Source organism: Pavona decussata, unplaced genomic scaffold (assembly GCF_977016875.1).
Source record: "Pavona decussata unplaced genomic scaffold, jaPavDecu1.1 SCAFFOLD_155, whole genome shotgun sequence".
Taxonomy (NCBI): Eukaryota; Metazoa; Cnidaria; class Anthozoa; order Scleractinia; family Agariciidae; genus Pavona; species Pavona decussata.
The window spans coordinates 3,212,244-3,230,255 of record NW_028145567.1 but is presented as its reverse complement, the minus strand read 5'-3'; the positions used below and the strand labels follow the sequence as shown (position 1 = coordinate 3,230,255).

The following is an 18,012-nucleotide window of genomic DNA, read 5'->3' as shown; positions in this document are numbered from 1 at the left end:
TTATTGTTTAAAAATATTTTGAAATTTACTTTAGTATGAGTTAATTTGTTTTATAAATAAATATAAAGGGAGTAAGCGACAGAGGGGACGCCGCTGAAGTTGATTTTTGACCCTTGCGTTATAAATAACGAAGCTCTCCTGAGCTAAGATATACTCTTTAAATATTTTTTCATAACAATAGTTTATTGTTAAGAAACAACAATTAGGGCTCTCTCGGGAGTTCCCCGTAGAGGCCTGGAGCGGAGACAAACAAGGGACTGGAGAGAGTGAAATAACGAGGGGGCGCGGGGGACGCTCTTCCCGTCGTCCCCCGCGCTCCCTTTTTTCCATTTCCGTTTTTCTTCCCATTCCCGTTTTCCCCTCCTTTTTATGAAGGAGCCTCTCCGGAGGAGAGAGATTGGGACTCATCTTAACTTATCTGGCAAACCTGCGTGCAGACGTCTCCTATTTCCTTTGTTGGCTAGGATCTGGCCCCAAATGCCGGACCAATTTCCATACTGTCCCTGATTGCTTTGCGAGCCTACGAGTTCGTCCACAAGGTCTGATAAATCACAGCCTTTGGACTAAAAAAGGCTTTTTGCGTTTTTAGCTTCCAAAGGTGAGCATGGTTGGTAGAGTGAAACCTACCTCCTTCACCTGTCCTTCGCTTTTATTTGAATGAGGAAATTGTAAGCCACCATGGGAAGGCGAATATATTTTTCGGCGGAGAGAAGCGATAGGCTCGATTTCCGCCGTCTCCAGGGTCTGGTCTGTAATCGAGCCTAAGAAGCGACAGCCGGAAATACGCCTGCATTCGCAGGCTAGAAGGCGAAAGACCGTATACAAATTGACATTGTCGCGCATCACATCAGTACGTTGTGGTTAAAATATTAATAAACATCTATAATAATGATAATAATTATAACAAAAAATTATTACTTCTACATTCTACTATGCATAAAAAATGTAATAGACTTTTCTAGCCAAACGTAAGTGACTCAGCTAGGTATGAAAGTGTTTATTAGTAGCTGGCCATGAGCTTTCAATTTTTCCGTACTGATTTGTCTGTAAATTTTTGCGCGCGGAATTTGTATATCCGTTTCTCGGAAAACTCAACACGGTTCATCTACATAAACATGATATTTTTTTATGAACATAGAAAAATCACTCACTCTTCAGCACATGGGAATCTTTTTTGGCCCAAAGACTGTGATTTCTCACACTTTGCTGACGAACTCGTACCTCGCAATGCAATTAGGCAGAAATGTATGGCAATTAATAGCCTCGTCTCCAGTTTCTTAAATCAACCGCGCGCTCGGCTGTCGACTGCCTCAACACAGTCAAGTACGGAAAAAGTTTTGAACAACTTTCATACAGAATGCAGTGATTTTGGATTCAAAATGAAAAGAAATCATATCGGGTAAAATGTCTTAAACTGACGTCGAAAGACCTGAATGCTTGGATCGGATGGCCATAATTCATAACATTCCGATGACAATCTTCCGCGGCTTTGCTTCAGAAACTAATCCGAGGTGTTGAGAGTTTACTTCCAGGAATACGTTTTTTCAGTAGAGGAAATAAGTTATGACAGAACGTTGAGTTGAACGTAAGCTTGACAAACAATGTGAATCAAAATTCACTTAGTTCTGTTAATTCGAAAATTTTATTCTTTGTTATTGGTGTATTTATCCGTAAGTTTACAAGTCACAAGCTAGAGTCCACAAAAAACTCTTTTGTTCTAAACTTGCCAGTCATTACTACCTGCTCTTTTCAAGCCGAGCTAAATGCTATTTCCACCTGTACTCAGATGTCTGGATTATTTGGGTCAAGAATGTCTCGTTCCTTTCCGCAATCGCCATTTTATCACGTTTGTATAGTTCCTCGTCGTATTTCTCGCGAATAATCAATCTTTTAGTTTATTGCAAGACTCTTAAAACAACCACTAATCATAAACCGTGTGACGTCACAGTGTAAACTGTTTATTTGCCGGTCCGTATAATTACTTCTCTTAGAGCAAGGGTGTGATTTAATTTTCGAGCACTTTAGTCGTGAAACATTTCAAAACTATGCCATAACATTCGAATTTAAAAGACATGTTTCGGACACTTCAGTATCCATCGTCAGTTCAAGGATGTATGCAAATTTGTAAACATCCTTGAACTGACGATGGATACTGACGTGTACAAAACATGTCGGCTTCTAAATTCAAAGGTTGTGTCGTTGTTTTGAAATGTTTAATATCTATTCTACTGCAACTGATTCGGTAACTTTAGTTTATTTTAGTGCTAAGTTTAGCATAAAGCTCGCATGTACACAGTTGTAGTCCTCTCTATCCCCTCCCATAAACTTCATTCAATGTTTGTCTGAACGAATTGGTGGTACATTAAGATGAGAGTACCTCCTAACGGATTCTCTTGTATAGCCATCATATCTCTGCCTTAAAAGCTTGCTTTTGCAATAAGAAATGACATGGTGATCTATTACCTAATAAGCAATTGCGCAAGGACTTGCTGAACCAGAAATTGCCTTGAAATCATGACCTCTTGCAGTATTTTCAAAGGTTTTTGAAAGATCATGACTAGCGACCAGCAAATTAGTTTATAACAGTGTAAGGGATTTGACCGCGAAGTCTTCCTTTCTCCTTATTAGCTAGGCCGAGACTGTTCATATAAACACTAACACAGTTCTTCACGTTATCTTGCATTTTCAATCCCTTTACAGCGTTAAGGTTTCCAATAAAAATTATCTGAAGCAGTTAAGGTTTAGTTGAACTAATTAACTTATTAATCAAAAACGATTTCGAAGAAATCAGTGGTGAAACACTAATTAATAATATACAGTTTGGAACAACTTGGCTCTTTGCTTGGTGGATGTGAAGCGTTGAGCCACACGCTCAGTCATGAATGTGAAACGGTCCCTTTCTTTCCATCCCCCCTCCCCCCTCCCTCTCTCTCTTCAATGTTTAATTTGTTTGATTTAGCAAGCGAGAGTGAAAGAACGCTGTCAACGCAACATTGAAGGACGTAGGGGAGGGGGAGGTGGGGAGGAGGGAGGGTACGTACTATATTTGCGAAAATGGTCCCAGTGAAGTGTTTCAACAATTTATGACTGCGGTTGCAGTATGTCAGCCGAGGTTATTGAGGTCATGGGAGATATGGGATCCATTAAAAAACATCCGAGACTGAAAGAGACGAGGGAAGCAGAGTTTCGTTTTTAAAAACCAATACGACGACAGAGGCTCGGCTTTGAACCACCAAACCTCAAATCTGGACGTCCGAGGCGTTAAACACTGCACCACCCAGTGTAGAGGTACCTCTGTAAGACAGGGAGCAAATTGAACGTTGCATAATTGTGGAACATCATTTCTTTGCAAACAAAGTTAGAAACTTTAGTATCCTCCACGTATGATGACATGAGACAAACATTTCTTGTAAGATGCGCGAATTTTGTTGTGATGTTTGGTGCGTGGATTTTAGCCGCGCGGATAACATTGATATATATGTCATATATGACAAATGTTGAGCGTGTTGTATGACAATTTTAGAAAGTTTAAGCCCAGATTAGCAGAGCTCTTCAACACTGCAGCTGAAGCTTTTTCTTCCTTTTTTCAGCTCTTTTGTGTTTCCTTGTTTTTTACTCCTCCAGTCTGACGTCAAAGCCATCGTCACTAAGTCCTCGTTTTGACGTCATCAATGATCACCGTACATCAATAAGCGTCAATGTTTTCCGTTTTGACGTCATCGGCGCGGAAGATAGTAGGACCAATAAACTATGTTGAACAACCCGAAAAGAAGAGGGAATATTTTGCGCGCGTATTGGTCGATATAATGAGGAGGATATTGTTTCATAGGATAGCTTTCCATGAAGGGGTTGAAAGCCGGTTCCTTTCTTCTTGATGCCGTAAGATGCTCCTGAAGGAAAGCACCTTTCCTGAGCGATACACCTCCAGCAGTGCCGTTGGGCCGATCCTTGTTGCAGTGATATGATTGGTCCATAATCTTGGTGATTGAGTTTGCCCCTTGACACGGTGTCGGCGGCTTAGAAAGAAATCAAATTTTGTACCACTTTTTAAAGCCGTGACACAAATAGAAATAGGGCCCAAAAAGAGTGGGTATTTCATGTTTACAAATGGAAGTAGTCTATCGGGCTAGCACTAATTATATACTAAACTCTGCTTTCCGAACCGAAGCAAATCAGTTGGCAAAAAAAGAACCCTCTCCCCTCACAGGAATCATATAGGTGAAACATAATGTTCCTATACATACGAACATATAGCATTTATCACGAGCTTTCAGTCAAGTCTCAAGTTTCTCAGTACTATTTACTTGATTTTGCATTATGTACTCATAGAATCCTCATTGTCATCCTGCTTAGGGTTCATAATTCTAAGTCTTGGGAGTCAATAAACTTAGAGAGGAGAGAACGTTGGCTGATTGTCGTCCCAGATTTGGCTGTCTTATGGAAACACGAAATCGTAGGCATCGCTGATGGTCGGGGATTGTTGGGAATAAATCAGAAAAATTGAGTCCTATTCTATTGTCCTGCGATGGTCGTCTACCACTCTCAAAAACAGCTAGGATAGTAAACAACGTAACTGCCGATCATCTGGGATTTTCCCAACATATTAAAAACCCGGCCTTAAGGTTCCTACCCTGTTTTACAACCTGCCTCTCACATCCCGCTTCCCGCTATGGTGTTTTCCAATAATACGGGACTTTGAGGGTTTACCCTGAGGGTGTACTCTTAAAGTCTCTAGTAACCGCATCCCGTATTTATTTTTTAGCCCTATTTCTTCTAGATATTTGAAGTCAACACTTACCGGTACAAGACTTTGGCTCTTAAGTAAAGCGGACGTCGATTTATCTGGAAAGTTCAATACGCAGACGAATTCCACCATGCAGGAAACGATAAACCAGAAAGATGTAATCAAGTAGTAATCCACTGCCTTTAAATAGGAAATTTGCGGGAGGCTGGAGTTGGTTGATTCAAACAGAAACATTGTGCTGAGAATGCATGTGATTACGAGTGAAATTCTGGCTGGAATAGCTTGGCGGTCAACCCAGAAGCTGAGCCAGGAGAGAAAAACAAGAAACCCTGAAGGAATGTAAAGTTGAAAAATGAAGTAGGTTGTTCTTCGCTTGAGAGTGAAGGTAGCCTTTAAACTGTCAAAGGAACCTTGCAAAATGAAAAGAGAAAGAAATTATGGCTCGTTTAAACCATCTCAATGCTAACAAACTTAACGTCAATCAGATACTTAAACTGACACAAGCTGGCTGTCTACAAAGGAACACTTTAAGCGGTGATCTCAAAGATCCGATTAGTGTTATTGTCAATGCTTTGGCTGTTGCGCTGTGGTGTATGTGTACGGGTTATATTCGACGAAATGTCGATTACTTCCGACAGGTCACCTAAAAACGCGTGCGCTTTTGCACGCTCTACGTGCCTATGTTTCGATCTGTTGGTAAGGTAGTATAGTAATGGCTTATGATACTTGCTACCGACATGTTTTTTTGGATTTTCACTTCCGACGTCGCCCCTCGCCGGCTTATCAAAATTTGTGGCACATCGTACGTAGGTGGAGTTTTCTCTCAAGTTCACTGTATTAAGAACACGATTCTCACCTTTCATTTAGGAGTGTAATAGTAAACGTAACATTTGACTAACGAGAGATTTGGTCAGGGTACAGTCAACTCTTTCTAAGGCAAACCCGCTTAGACCTAGCTCCATCGGACAGCATTAGAGAGGTGTCCGCCTGAAGTAAAGTTTCATTACAGATAGAGAACTGTAAATTGGGCCAGGGCCAGCCTATCTGACTATTTCCTCTTCAAATCTAGGAGATGTTCGCCTTGAAGCGATGTTCTTTTAAAGAGTGTATACTTTTTCCCAGCGTATGGTTTGCAGCTATTAAGAAGCCTAACCTTTACTATTGGTGGATGCCTTTTTGGTTGTGGTTATGTCTAACAGGTCATACTGAGCCAGCTCAGTTACAAAAACCTCAATGGAGCGAGAGCCTTTATTCCTCCAGTTATACACGACGTCGTCAACTGTATAAGCATCTGAAATAAAACGGAAATCCAACAAGCAATATAATAAAACATTCACACTTGTAACCAACAACCTGGGCCGTTGTTACTACACGCTCATGCAGAACTTAATCAAGTTGAGTTCAATAAACGTTGTTAGAAGATTTAACCAATGATTTTTGACTGAACCCGTTTTGAACTTTTCGTTGAGTTTCGTTTTGTATCCTCAAACCAACGGTTCAGCTTGTAAACTTCAAAGGTAAAAGTGTGATAAAATTAACCCCAGAGGACAAGTTGTTGATCCTGAACAAAGTTAGTTAATGACTTGATACAGCTAAACATCTCGCAGATGGTGGATAGCATAGAATTGAAGAATGCGTTCCATCGCTCGAATCTGGCGAAAACGGATTTGGCATCAAGGGTTCAGTTTTCAAAGAAATGCAAAACTGATTACCAAGGACAATTTCCCATGAATTTAACAGTGTTACAGTCTGTAAGGTAAAGCGTACTTACAGCTTTCTATTATAAGATCACATTCTTGAGTGTCTAAAGGAAACAGTCTTAGATCCATATCACACTGAGCTGTGAGAGTAATTCTGAAATAAATTAACCACAGATGACTTAGTTTATATATGCTCCTGATTACCAAGAAAGGACATTTAAACCTTACTAAAATATCATTGAATCCTAGTTCAAGGCACAACGATTCTGTGTTACCTTGCGCTAAAATAGATACTTCCATCTTTAGATATTCTAAGTCGCATATTTTCTCGACTGATGCCATGATAATTGGAAGATTTCACATTTCTGAAGTACGTATCCGGGGTCCATATTCCAGGACCAAGTTTGGTAGGATCCAGAGCAGCGTTAAATACTTTATCTTGTCCATGGGCGAGCCTCGGGTCCTTCCACCACTGTCTGAAGAAGATATCTATTGTGTAATCCTAGAATTAATGAATCCGGAAATTAGAAAGCACAAGTAGGATTAATAAATCGGGATGACCTTAGACAAATACAGTCTCAGTCAAGTTAAGTTGGGACTTCACAAACAAGTCAAAACTGTTCTTCTCGTGCTCCTCTCCCCTCTCTCAATCTGTCCCGACAAATGTGACTGATACTGTGGGCGCAACTGCACATCGAATGTACATTACGCAAGTCAAAACAACTAACAGCACCTTTGAAGAAGATGTCTATTGTGTAGTCCCACGAATTAAATTAAATTAAATTAAATGGGTCGAAAATTCAAATTAGCTGGCACAAGAGTAGGATTGATTTAGGATTAACAAATCGGGATGAAGTTAGAGAACTAGGTACAACTGCACATGAAATGTACAATACACAAGTCAAAGCAACTAACAGCACCTTTGCCTTACATTTTATCTTAATGAAAGGCGCATTGCATGCCTTCAGTTACGATCAAAGCTTTGACAAGTTTTACTCCAAGGGCACTTTAATTTTCATTTACCAGAAGTGATTGGTCAAATCGGTCAGTTAGAAAATGAAATGCCCCATTTTACAACTCCTTCAAAATGGCATGTATATCATTTTGAAGGAATCTGAAGGACTGGGGTATTGTTTACGGAGCGACAGATCTGATCGTCCAGTTCTGACAAATTGAAACTGCAGTATGTCAAAGGCTTGGCAAAGCTAGCCTGAGAAAGGCAATACTTCGCACAGTGTATATCTTTACCTCGCCACGTCAGCCTAAAACCTACTTGAGATATAAGACCTATGGCCAACTGACTAGCCATTCGTTGAGTCAACTGCGCATGAGCAGGCAGTTTTTCAAAGTAGTCTGACTACATTACCCATTATAGCAGGGGCCATCTTGTCATTTGAAATACAGGGTGTTTAGTCACGATCTTAGTAGCTTACCATATCTTCTTCTCTGATTTGTCCGAAAGCCATCAGTTTAAATTCGATTAGAACTTCAACAGGTTTTCCTAGAAAAGAAAGAAAAGTCAGGTGAAAAAAATGTACCAGTAATAATTATTAAATTCACCAAAAAATCATCACATACTAAGGATCCGTAATATTACCGGTTTCACAATTGAAACAGTTATGGAGTCTCTAGAATGCTAAATCATGTAAGCATACTGCGACAAGCGAGAAAACTTTTTGTGTTCTTCCACATTGTCCTCTCAAGTTTCCTTAGCGAAATCGTATCCATGCTGTTCAGTCCTTGCGTCCATATCATGTAGTTTAATTAGTGAGCCCGCAAAAGGCTCCTCAGTCTATATAACATCTTTGCAGCAGCTGGACATATGGGTTAACTTGCAGTTTTCTTTTAACCTAAAACTCTCAACAACCACAGGGTTTAAACTGGATGAACATCAGTGCTGCTCAGTAGACCGCGATCAAGACAGAAACTGATTGGCCAGGGGCTCTAGAGCTTCATGGCTTGATGCCAGCTTTCAATTAATTTAACAAGAATGAGCATTTTTGTACGGGTTTCAAGTAGAAAAATAAAAGGCTTCAGCCGAGCTCTGGGGTCCACGGCAAACATTGTTAGGCTCCAGAGCTCCAAAGATGCCCCCTTTGGGATCCTACTCTGTAATGAAGAAAGTGACATTGAAGTTCCTATTCTTAGTGTTATTTCTGTGATTGTTCATGAGGTGCTTGTAGACACTCTGATTAAATAAACGCCTTTTCTGAAATAAGTCCCTTGTTCCTAAAATGGCTGATAAGCGCCCCGCAGTTGGGCCAATCCTTTTAATGGCGTTATTGACTGCATATACGTTTCAAGTTGTTTCAAGAGAAACTTTGACCTACCTGTATCGTTAGGGCGAACATTTTTATCGTAGTTTCTCAGTCTTCGGTTGATTAATTTCGACACCTTTGCGTACGACCCATCAGGAGGCGATGCTACAAGGGACAAGGAAGATACACGAGTCATATATTCTCTGTAAATGGACACTAACGAGGTATTTCATAACGTTGTTACCCCACCCGTGTTAGAACATTTGTAAATTAACTTGGCTCGGGGGATTGAACATCAGTATATCCGTGACATTTGGCGGCCTCTTGATTGTGAGCTCAGCAAATTGTGGTTAGCTTAGGGAACTGCTCATAACAGGTTCGTTCGAAGAGAACCCACCTTGACTGGGGTAGCTAGGGGGCTATCAAAGACACCACCTATCTCGTAAACGTTTCGCCTGCAAAATTTTATTGCCTTCAAAATTTGACTTGACAAAGAAATATTCAGCTTGCAAGAGTCAGCAATACTAGGGAAAGGGAGAGTGTTTCATCCTATTTCCAAACACCGAGAAGTTTTGATATGCGACTAACCTCTTCTTGCGCCACTCTCAGGGACCGTCAGATTTGAACTTCTACGACCTCTTCTTTTACCAATTCCTGCGGTACTCCTGCGATAAACAAATATTACAATTACTGATGGCAAAGCCGGCTTTAAATCATTTGTGCATGATTATGGAGGTTTTTAAAAACTCTGGCTGGGGTTAATGGCGTGTTCCCTGAAGACAGAATTCCGAAACGCAGCAAAACTAATGAACTTCAGCTGAAAACATAAAGGGGTAGTGTCACTTAAAGCTAAACGACAAATTGAAACTAAGGAAACTCAGTAATAGTTTATTTTTATTTAAGCTTTGCTAGGTTTTCTGAAACTGTAAATAAGCGTCTTTGGTTGAGGAAGACCACAATGAAAATGGGTTGCAACTTGAAATAATCGACCAGTCCCCATTTAAGTTAACCCAAACTTGTTTCTTATCTCTGGCAGATATAATAAGCGTACTTCATAAAAGAGAAAATATTCTTGTACAACCGTTTCTCCATTTGAGTCCAAAAGCTGAAACCAGGAATGAAATAATTTAGGATCAGCGCCAACCTTGAGAATATTCGGTATCTAAGCCAATAGGATTACCAAATCATTCATTTCGAGTTTGATTAATTTCAAAATCTAGCCAAGAAAGTGGAAAAAAAATTGCAGTTTTAACGCGTTTAAAAAGAAAACAAAATTCTGTTGATGTTTGGAACTAAAATGTGATTTTATTGATTTCATATTCTTGTAACATCGTGACGTACAGATAATAAAAGACAATTAACAGTCACATTGCGGTCAATGTTGTCATTCAAGCGGCATCCTTAGCTTGTACGTTGAATATTCGAGCTTGCCACGAGATAAACACATCCCCCCAGTTTAACAACGGAAACGTTCGGATTTATAATTTTTGGATGATAAACTTCGAACGAAAAGCTTACGGACATTTTCTTAGCACATTTGGGAAGTAATTCAATTTTCTTGAAACTTCTGGTGTATCACTCAGAGACGATAAACTTGTAAATGATGTTAAATTATTGAACGCAGTTCAGTTTGAATGCAACAAACAGGATCTGCTTAGAGAAAAACGTAACAAAGAGAATTAGTAATAATGCCTAACGTGCCTGTGCATTTAATCTTAAAGGGGAAGTATCACGAAAATTTGCTGTCATTTCAAAACCCCAAAATGTTTGACTGTTAGCAGAAACAACAAAATAATTGTCAAGTTTGTTAAAAATTATCACCCCAGTTCAATAAAACTATCGGTTAGTGCCTCTGGCCAGAGACAGGGTAGGCCGGTTTCGATTGAAACTTGAAAAATATTAGGCTTATGTTTTTCAAGTTCTCGCATTTTTGTTTCCAAAATGCGCTAAACAGATCACAAGTTGTTTCTTTCAAGAATTGAGTTGATTTCGTTCCTCTCATCATTCTAGAATTATTTGGCAGGTGATTGAAGGTCTTATTTCATCATTTTTAACAAAAGATATAAAAAACCCCTTGAAACTTCCCCTTTAATGCCTTGAATTTCTAGCGAATGTTTTGGAGTACGTCACCTTTCGGTCAAAAGCTTTTCTGGTTGTGAAACTCAAACTTACAGTATGTTTGTATCTATGTTTTGGAGTTTTTGGATGCCGAAAGGTTATTTATCCGAAAATGTTTTCAGTGTGATTTTTGTGTGTGCTTCAAAGTCCTTCGTTTCCGTTGAACATAGGATGATAAGTAAGAAAATGAAGCGATATTGAGACATACCGGTTAGGGTTGCACTTAAGGCTGACCGTTTCCTTAAGTTACGTTTAACTGACTATTAGGCCAGTGCGGACAGGATAGATGGCTGACATGAATATGGTATATGTTGAAAAGCTGAGTTATTTGCTGGGGTATTACCGCACTCAAGGCGTATAAGTAAAGATATATCTTTCCTTTATTGGTATATTTTATCCTTTTAACTTAATACCAATAATGCTTAGTTCAAAGTGTTACATACATGAAAAGATGAGAAAACAAACATTGCATCATACTCCTACTACAAAAATCACCTTTACTGATAAACGTACTGCAAATCAACCGTTCTTCCCTTCGACTCTTAACTCTGAACTTTATGTGGAGCACTTCATATATAAAACTCATGTTTTGGTTGTATTAGGTACATGACGGCTAAAATTCGAGTTGAAATAAATTTATGTATGTATGTGCTTTTATAATATAGACACGAGTGTTTTACTAGAAAATATATACCCCTCGTAAAATTCATACGAAACTACATCCGGGACCCGAGTGACGTATTTTCCATGGATAGGATCAGTAACAGTGAGGAAGCTAGAAAACAATCTTGCATGACTTCTTTTTGACGGTTTATATTTTACAAAGCTCAAATCACGGGATTTGCCTTTCATTGCCAATCAGCGATTTAAATAATCGAAAAATCATGTTGTAGGCTATATGACGTGTAGCTGCGTAACTGCAACATTAGCCGTGGGGCTTACTTTTTGTAGAATAAAAAGTGCTGTAACTTTGAATTAATTCATTTTCTTTTTGTCTATATAAAAAAGAAAATTACACGGTGGATTGAAAATATGAATTATATTTTCTCGTGTTAAAAAATATTTTACTCGCGGCGCTCTTTCACAAAATATTGTTTTTACTACTCCAAATAAAATTCATATCTTTGCGCCGCCGTCAGTGTAATTTCTTCTATTTATTTCTAAAATCGAAAAATCTCTTAGTCGAAGAAGCTGAATACTCACGAGTACGTGACAAAGAATGGATCTAGAACTTATAATGTTATGGACGTGATTTGATTTAGATCAAATTAGAGACTGCTAAACTGAACAGATTTCTATTTGTTTGCAGTGTTACTAAACTGAGGGATGTATAATTCTTGTAATGAGTGCCTGTAAACAGTTTGGATTCAAACTTCAAATAAGTACGTGAGTTGTTTTGAGAATGCTTAAACCTTTCTGGGCTTTTCGAAAGATTCATGCTGTTCAAGGCGAAAACTAAAAAAAAGCGTTGTTTCGCACAAACAATAAACGCGATGCAACTGCTATAAAGAAGAATGAAATAAACAAAAACATGTCTGCTAGGACTACATTAAAATATATAGTGTAAGCCTTGCTGATTCTTGCACAAATCTTAAGGTGATTTTGTAAGACGAATATTTTCTCGGTATTTTTTTTATACCAACCTGGTAAGAAGTCCATGAAAGAATGCTGCGAGTAGGAACATCATAAACACCGTCTCCGTCCTCATTGTAAAATAAAATCCAATATTACATAGCTCTTCAGACTTGCTTTGACTCAACCTGTTTATAAACGAATGCGGAGGTAATAAAGCAAATATTACATGGGGTTTTTTTAAGGGTAATATGGTGATTGCAAATGCGACTGAAGGAGATTATTACTTGAGTTTTCTCAAAGCACGCAGCCCGTCTCTTTATACTTTTACAGCAGTTATGGGAATTATTAGGTTTAATTTTTTGTTTGCGGCTGTGATTGGACAGAAAAATAAACATGTTTCTTGTGCTTACCGACTAGCAGGTGCAAATTGCCTCAAACCTATTAAATAAAGAATACTTTGTGCAAACACTCTCAATAATGGTCTATTGTGAAATGTTTTTCTCACAGGAGTAACGACGGACAATGCGACAATGCAAAAACCCGAAACCATCAAAAGTTGAGAGTATAACGAAAACGATTGCTTTATTAACGTCACGAAAACCTGTTTTCCCCTTTTTCTATTTTTAGTCACAACTGACGCTCCGACAAGATATTTCCTCCGTTAATAATTTATCAGATATCGGATCTAGCGTTGAACATACCGTGGGTACCAAACGACCGTCTAGCTTAGGCGATTATCTTTATTTATGAAATAAATAGAGCATGTTTTCTGATCCTGAGCCTTTTGTCACACTAGACTCAACTATGAAGCCAAACTATTTTATTTTGACATTTTAATGGATGCGCGCTTTGGCAGGTAAATTTGAAGCGCGGTTTTACATAATTCATCTAAGGCGTTTCGGAGAAATATTCGACTATTTTGAATCCGATTTTGAGTAAATTACATGTACCCTCCTCTTATCAAATGCGAATATAACGTTTCAACTATAATATCGATACAGCCTTGAATCTAACTAAATTTCACTATCCTAAACGTTTTACAGAAATCCCCCTGAATATCATTTGCGGTAGTTTTTTTGGCATCCTGCCGAATTTCTGATTTATTAAATGGATTTTTCGATTGACGATCGCGAGAGTCAATTAGAAGTGTAGTATGCGTGTTGTTAGCCCGCCTCTAGAAATCCTCATTTCTCTGAAATTATTATCTCATTAAGATAGAATCATTGTACTTAATACAGACAAAAGCAGATGCTAGTCCACCCCACTGTTTGATCAGATAAAGTCTTAAATCAGTACTGGCATCTTGTAGCATTTGTCGTTCTACTGACTCACGTAACGTTTAAGTCAATATTGGAGGATTGGAGGATTCGCTAAGGGTTATTTTGGCTGGTCATCAAATACTAAACAACCTAAAAGGAGTTCTCGAAACAGGTGTAACATTAAGTTTTAGTTTAGTGTGTGTTTTCGACATTGAGCGGCGATTGTAAGACTGATAAAAGCTGGCATGGTTTTAAAGCTCTTTCATACCTTCTAAACCTAATCTCACCCAATTAGAGGGGGCGTTAAACGTATAAAAGTGTTTCTTTTAGAAGTTTCAGAGTTTTCCCTTTATTGGCTCTTTGACATTTCTGACGCAATCCGTAAACCTTTCAGTTTTAAAGATTTTCTTTTTTGTGTGTGACTGTTAGAGGCAAAACTGAACGAGAAAGGACTGCTGAGCTGAAAAAGACTGATTTTAATTAGAAATCTGATAATTTCAAGATGTGAGTGAAAAACGGTAACATATTTGAGGTTAAAATCAAAAACAGCCATTCCATTTTTCCGCACGTTTAAATTGTACTTTGATAACACACCGATGTCTTTGACTGTTAAAGACTGTTCTAAAAGGTTCCATTCCTTAATACCCTGGTAAAGGAGTCTCTTCTTTCTGTAATTTGTTCGGACGAGTGGGAGACGGAAATCATTCTTTTTCCGGGTATTATAGCGATGGATGTCACTGTTCCTAAGAATATTAAAATCACAATCTACGAGTCCATGAATATACTTAAAAGTGATCACGTATCTGTTTAAAAGTTATCTTGTGTGTTAATCAAGTTATCGACTACAAATGGTGAAAAATAAAGTCGTCGACAAAAGGAAAACTACTTCATTTGTCGACAACAAACGCGGCAGTTTTTGCTATCGACAACTAACTTCTCCCGTTCAACATCGTGCAACATTCAATTTGTTGCTCAACGAATGTCGCTGTTGTTGCAGTTTGTTGAATGACAATGTTGCGACTTGTTGAATGAGTATAAACAAATTCAACTTTTGTTGAATGAGAACTACGAATTCTTTCATTTTTGGCGGCAAGTTTGTAAATGGCGGATGACGAAACGTTTTTGTCATTGTGCACTGCGAGCGTTGTTGCAGTAATCCTGAAACTCGGCCAGAGAAAGAGAACAAAACGCACTATTTGGACTCGAGAATGGCAATAACCCTCAATGCTTTATCTCTTTTGTCCCTGTTTCTGTACTCCTTCGATCTGGTATTGTAGAGATAGGGGAACTTCTCATAACACTCAATCAACTGACGTATGTCATCGTAGTTCCATTCAAATGAAGATGATGCTTCTCCATCACAGGCAATAGCAGCGGACGCCATATTGAATCCCTTCCAAATCACGTGAACGTGAGACTGGAAAACGATTGGTTAGCGCCGTTCAACATGTGGCAACTTGTTGAACGGAATAGAACTCATCTGTATTTCGTTCAACTGTGTTCAACAACGTTCAACATCTTGAACGGCCTGTTTCAACATTCAACACTGCATGACACACTATTCAACATTTGTTGATCAACAAATGTCGAATCGTGTGTCACCAGCTTAAGTCTATTTAGCCATTTTCTAAAGGATGTACTCATGCGCATTACAAACACGTTTTCAGGCTCTCTACTAAACCTGTGGAGGCGCTAATGGTCTCTATAGACCAGCTACAGAAGAGAACGTCACGAGGGTATTGGAATGTAATTGGTAATTCGGAAACTCAATACAACGAGCTGAACGAAAAACAAGGTTCCGCGACTTTTGGTTAGTTTTAATCTGTTACCTGAGAACTTGATGTTCCCCTTTGACGTAACTCTGTTTGTTTAATATTAATGTCAGGGCGTTCTTCAGGGGAAAGGCAAACAAAGCTTTGTTTCGATCTTTCTCAAACAGTCCACGTTGAAAAGCCAAAAGTCAAACATTCACCAACGCAAACCTAAAATTGGCAGAAATCTTCTTCCTAATGCTATATGAGTATTTTGGTCGCGAAAAAGGGTGCGTATTCAAAAGTTTTGAATAATTTCCCTGTCAGCTATTTCCTTTAACCAGCGGCGATTGGGAAAAAATAGCAAACACTCCGGAAACCATATTTTCAACGTTAAATGAAAATTGCTCTAATCATAAGCTTTCTCGTTGTGTTTGAAAAACCGTCACCACCGTCCACGATAATGTACTTCCCAAACTTTAGGTCCCAAGTTAAAGCGCTCTTCAATTCGATTGGGATAACCGCGGTCATACGACAAAATATGAGAAAAGTTTGTTAAAGATATTACTTGAGAGCATCTTTTCATCTTGTTTTAAGAGTTAGAGTTGAAAATATGGTAAATCTGGTAAATTGTGAAGGAAAAATAGAATTATTCATCGGAAGAAAGTGCTACGTTTATATTACGAGATAATTGCGCTACAGTCAGCCACAACTATTGAATTCAAGGGATAATGTTTTCATCAGCAAATGATTAAACTTTGATAACCAATAAACACTGATTATTCAAAACTCACTTGGAAATGTCGGGATAATCTTGCAGCAAGGCAGCTGTTTATAAAATTTAAAGTAATGAGCTCAATTTAGTTTCTTCTGTTATTCCTGTTGTAATAATGTTTTTGAAAGTAAAAATTCTACCTCGATACTGAACATTTAATTTATCGTAACACGTTTCCAAGAAACGACATGACGTCACGTACACCCTCATGTTCTACTCGAATTTTAATTGGTTAAATTATCTGTAGCAGAAACTCCTTTCCCTTCAATATTGTTGAGTACTTTGTTTTTCGGATTCCCGCTAGTTTTCTCGAACGAATTGTTTTGCCCGAGAATGCGGAAGTCTTCAATACCTGAATAATAAATGTTGACAATTATCTTAAAGGTTGACGTTTTCAGCTTTTTTCCCTGAAAGCTTCAGTGAAAACCACTAACCAAAATACCAAAATACCTCTCAAGGCAGTCTTTTTGTCATTTCCATGACAACTAAATCAAAATTGTTTTAACTGGTTCGTCAAAAGATGTTGAGACTACATGATTCTAAAATAGACGGTTTTCCCTGAGGCCAAAAAACAATTTAATGCTACACTTTCAGTAAACACCGCCGGCATCACGCTTCTCTGCTCTTAACGAGAAAAACAAGGAAATACTATAATTTAAACCGAAAATTATTGTTGGCGTACTTTGCGTGAGTGATTTAAAATCTGCAGCAGACATTGCACAAACTGTGGTATTAAAAAAGCGAATTGACTTACCTTGGTTCTAAGTGAGTGCTATTAGCATACACATTAGTGACCGTATATAGCGTTACAGACTGTTGCATAAGTGCAAAAGACACCTTGGACACCCAGAGCTGCCGCTTAGAATTGTCCAAAAAAAGCTCTTTCCTTAATTCTCTGATGACACCGCGGCGGCCATCATTGCACGCGCACACACGCACTCGCCAATGGAGATGCTGGCAAATTAACTTCACCACGCTACATTCAAACAGAGGCGGCATGTGGGAGACAGTAAATGGATTTTTTGACAAAAATCGATTAATTTGAAGTTTCAAAACACCTGGCAGATGTCTCGAAAATTAACTATGCGGCGATGCACGAGTGAAAAAAAAATAGTTTAAGCAATAGCGGTTTGGTTCTCAATGAAAATAAAATCCCAGCTTTAATTACTCACGCCTATTTCGTACTTCACGACAAATTCTCACATACGTTTTAGGCAAGTTTTGTCTCCCAGAAATCTTTTCCGATGAAACTTATATTCTTCGCCTCTTCCTTTTTATTTGCATGGTCTAACAAATCGCAGCTTAAACATAAATAACAACAAAAGCGAACCGTGACAAAATGCTTCAGTCTACAATGAAAATTGAAATAATGAAAAGGCAGAGTTTTTTCTGAAAGAAAAGAAATTCAAAGGAAAATCAGTCTTTTTATGACAATTCTTTTCCGATGAAGGTTTTTGCTTTTGTTTTTGTTTTTTTTGTTTTTTTGTACATTGAGCCACATTCGGTCTTGAAAATCCGTTAAGTTAGAAAATATTTTCACTAAAATGCAATGTTGAAGATAGAATAAACATTTACCGTTTCGATCAAGAGTGAGGCTTGATCTCAAGTCAAAATTCGATTGAAGTCCCTTTCCAAATCCGAATCCGATCATCATGGCTGTTCGCTATACTTCTGTTCCTGTTAAAATATAAAATCCTTTGCCTTTAGAGTGTCCGTCTTGACTGATTTTTTTACTTGAAAACAAAAAAGTCGAGAATATATTATGTCTTTGTCTCTTTTTTGTGAAAAAAAAAAAAAAAAAAAAAAACATGGCAGTTCGACAATTTTATAGC

The 18,012-nt window shown here is 38.3% G+C and overlaps 1 protein-coding gene across 5 annotated transcripts; it reads right to left on the bottom strand.

Moving 5' to 3' along the window:
• Positions 1-3,509: 3,509 nt before the first annotated feature.
• Positions 3,510-17,921, bottom strand: LOC146465900 (glycine receptor subunit alphaZ1-like). Of its 5 annotated transcripts, none has more exons than XM_085128102.1 (10): positions 17,756-17,921; positions 12,464-12,580; positions 9,291-9,367; positions 8,775-8,867; positions 7,878-7,945; positions 6,720-6,946; positions 6,516-6,598; positions 5,898-6,035; positions 4,799-5,154; positions 3,510-4,016 (listed from the first exon to the last, which is right to left on the bottom strand). In XM_085128102.1, the coding sequence occupies exons 2-10, from the start codon at positions 12,526-12,528 to the stop codon at positions 3,717-3,719; spliced, it is 1,407 nt and encodes a 468-aa protein (XP_084984228.1). In that variant the 5' UTR covers positions 12,529-12,580; positions 17,756-17,921; the 3' UTR covers positions 3,510-3,716. The 5 variants fall into 5 exon arrangements, with proteins under 5 accessions (XP_084984228.1, XP_084984227.1, XP_084984231.1 ...); XM_085128101.1 differs by lacking the exon at positions 17,756-17,921 and adding an exon at positions 16,935-17,074; XM_085128105.1 differs by lacking the exon at positions 17,756-17,921 and adding an exon at positions 16,200-16,354.
• Between the last annotated feature and the right edge of the window lie 91 nt (positions 17,922-18,012).

Excerpts from the sequence above, each read along its gene's own strand:
- LOC146465900 (XM_085128100.1), bottom strand. The coding sequence starts at position 12,945 with ATGGTTTCGGGTTTTTGCATTGTCGCATTGTCCGTCGTTACTCCTGTG. Across the intron at positions 6,947-7,877 it reads AAATCAGAGAAGAAGATATG|GATTACACAATAGATATCTT; the intron begins GTAAGCTACTAA and ends CATTAATTCTAG. Across the intron at positions 5,155-5,897 it reads GGCATCCACCAATAGTAAAG|GTTCCTTTGACAGTTTAAAG; the intron begins GTTAGGCTTCTT and ends TCATTTTGCAAG.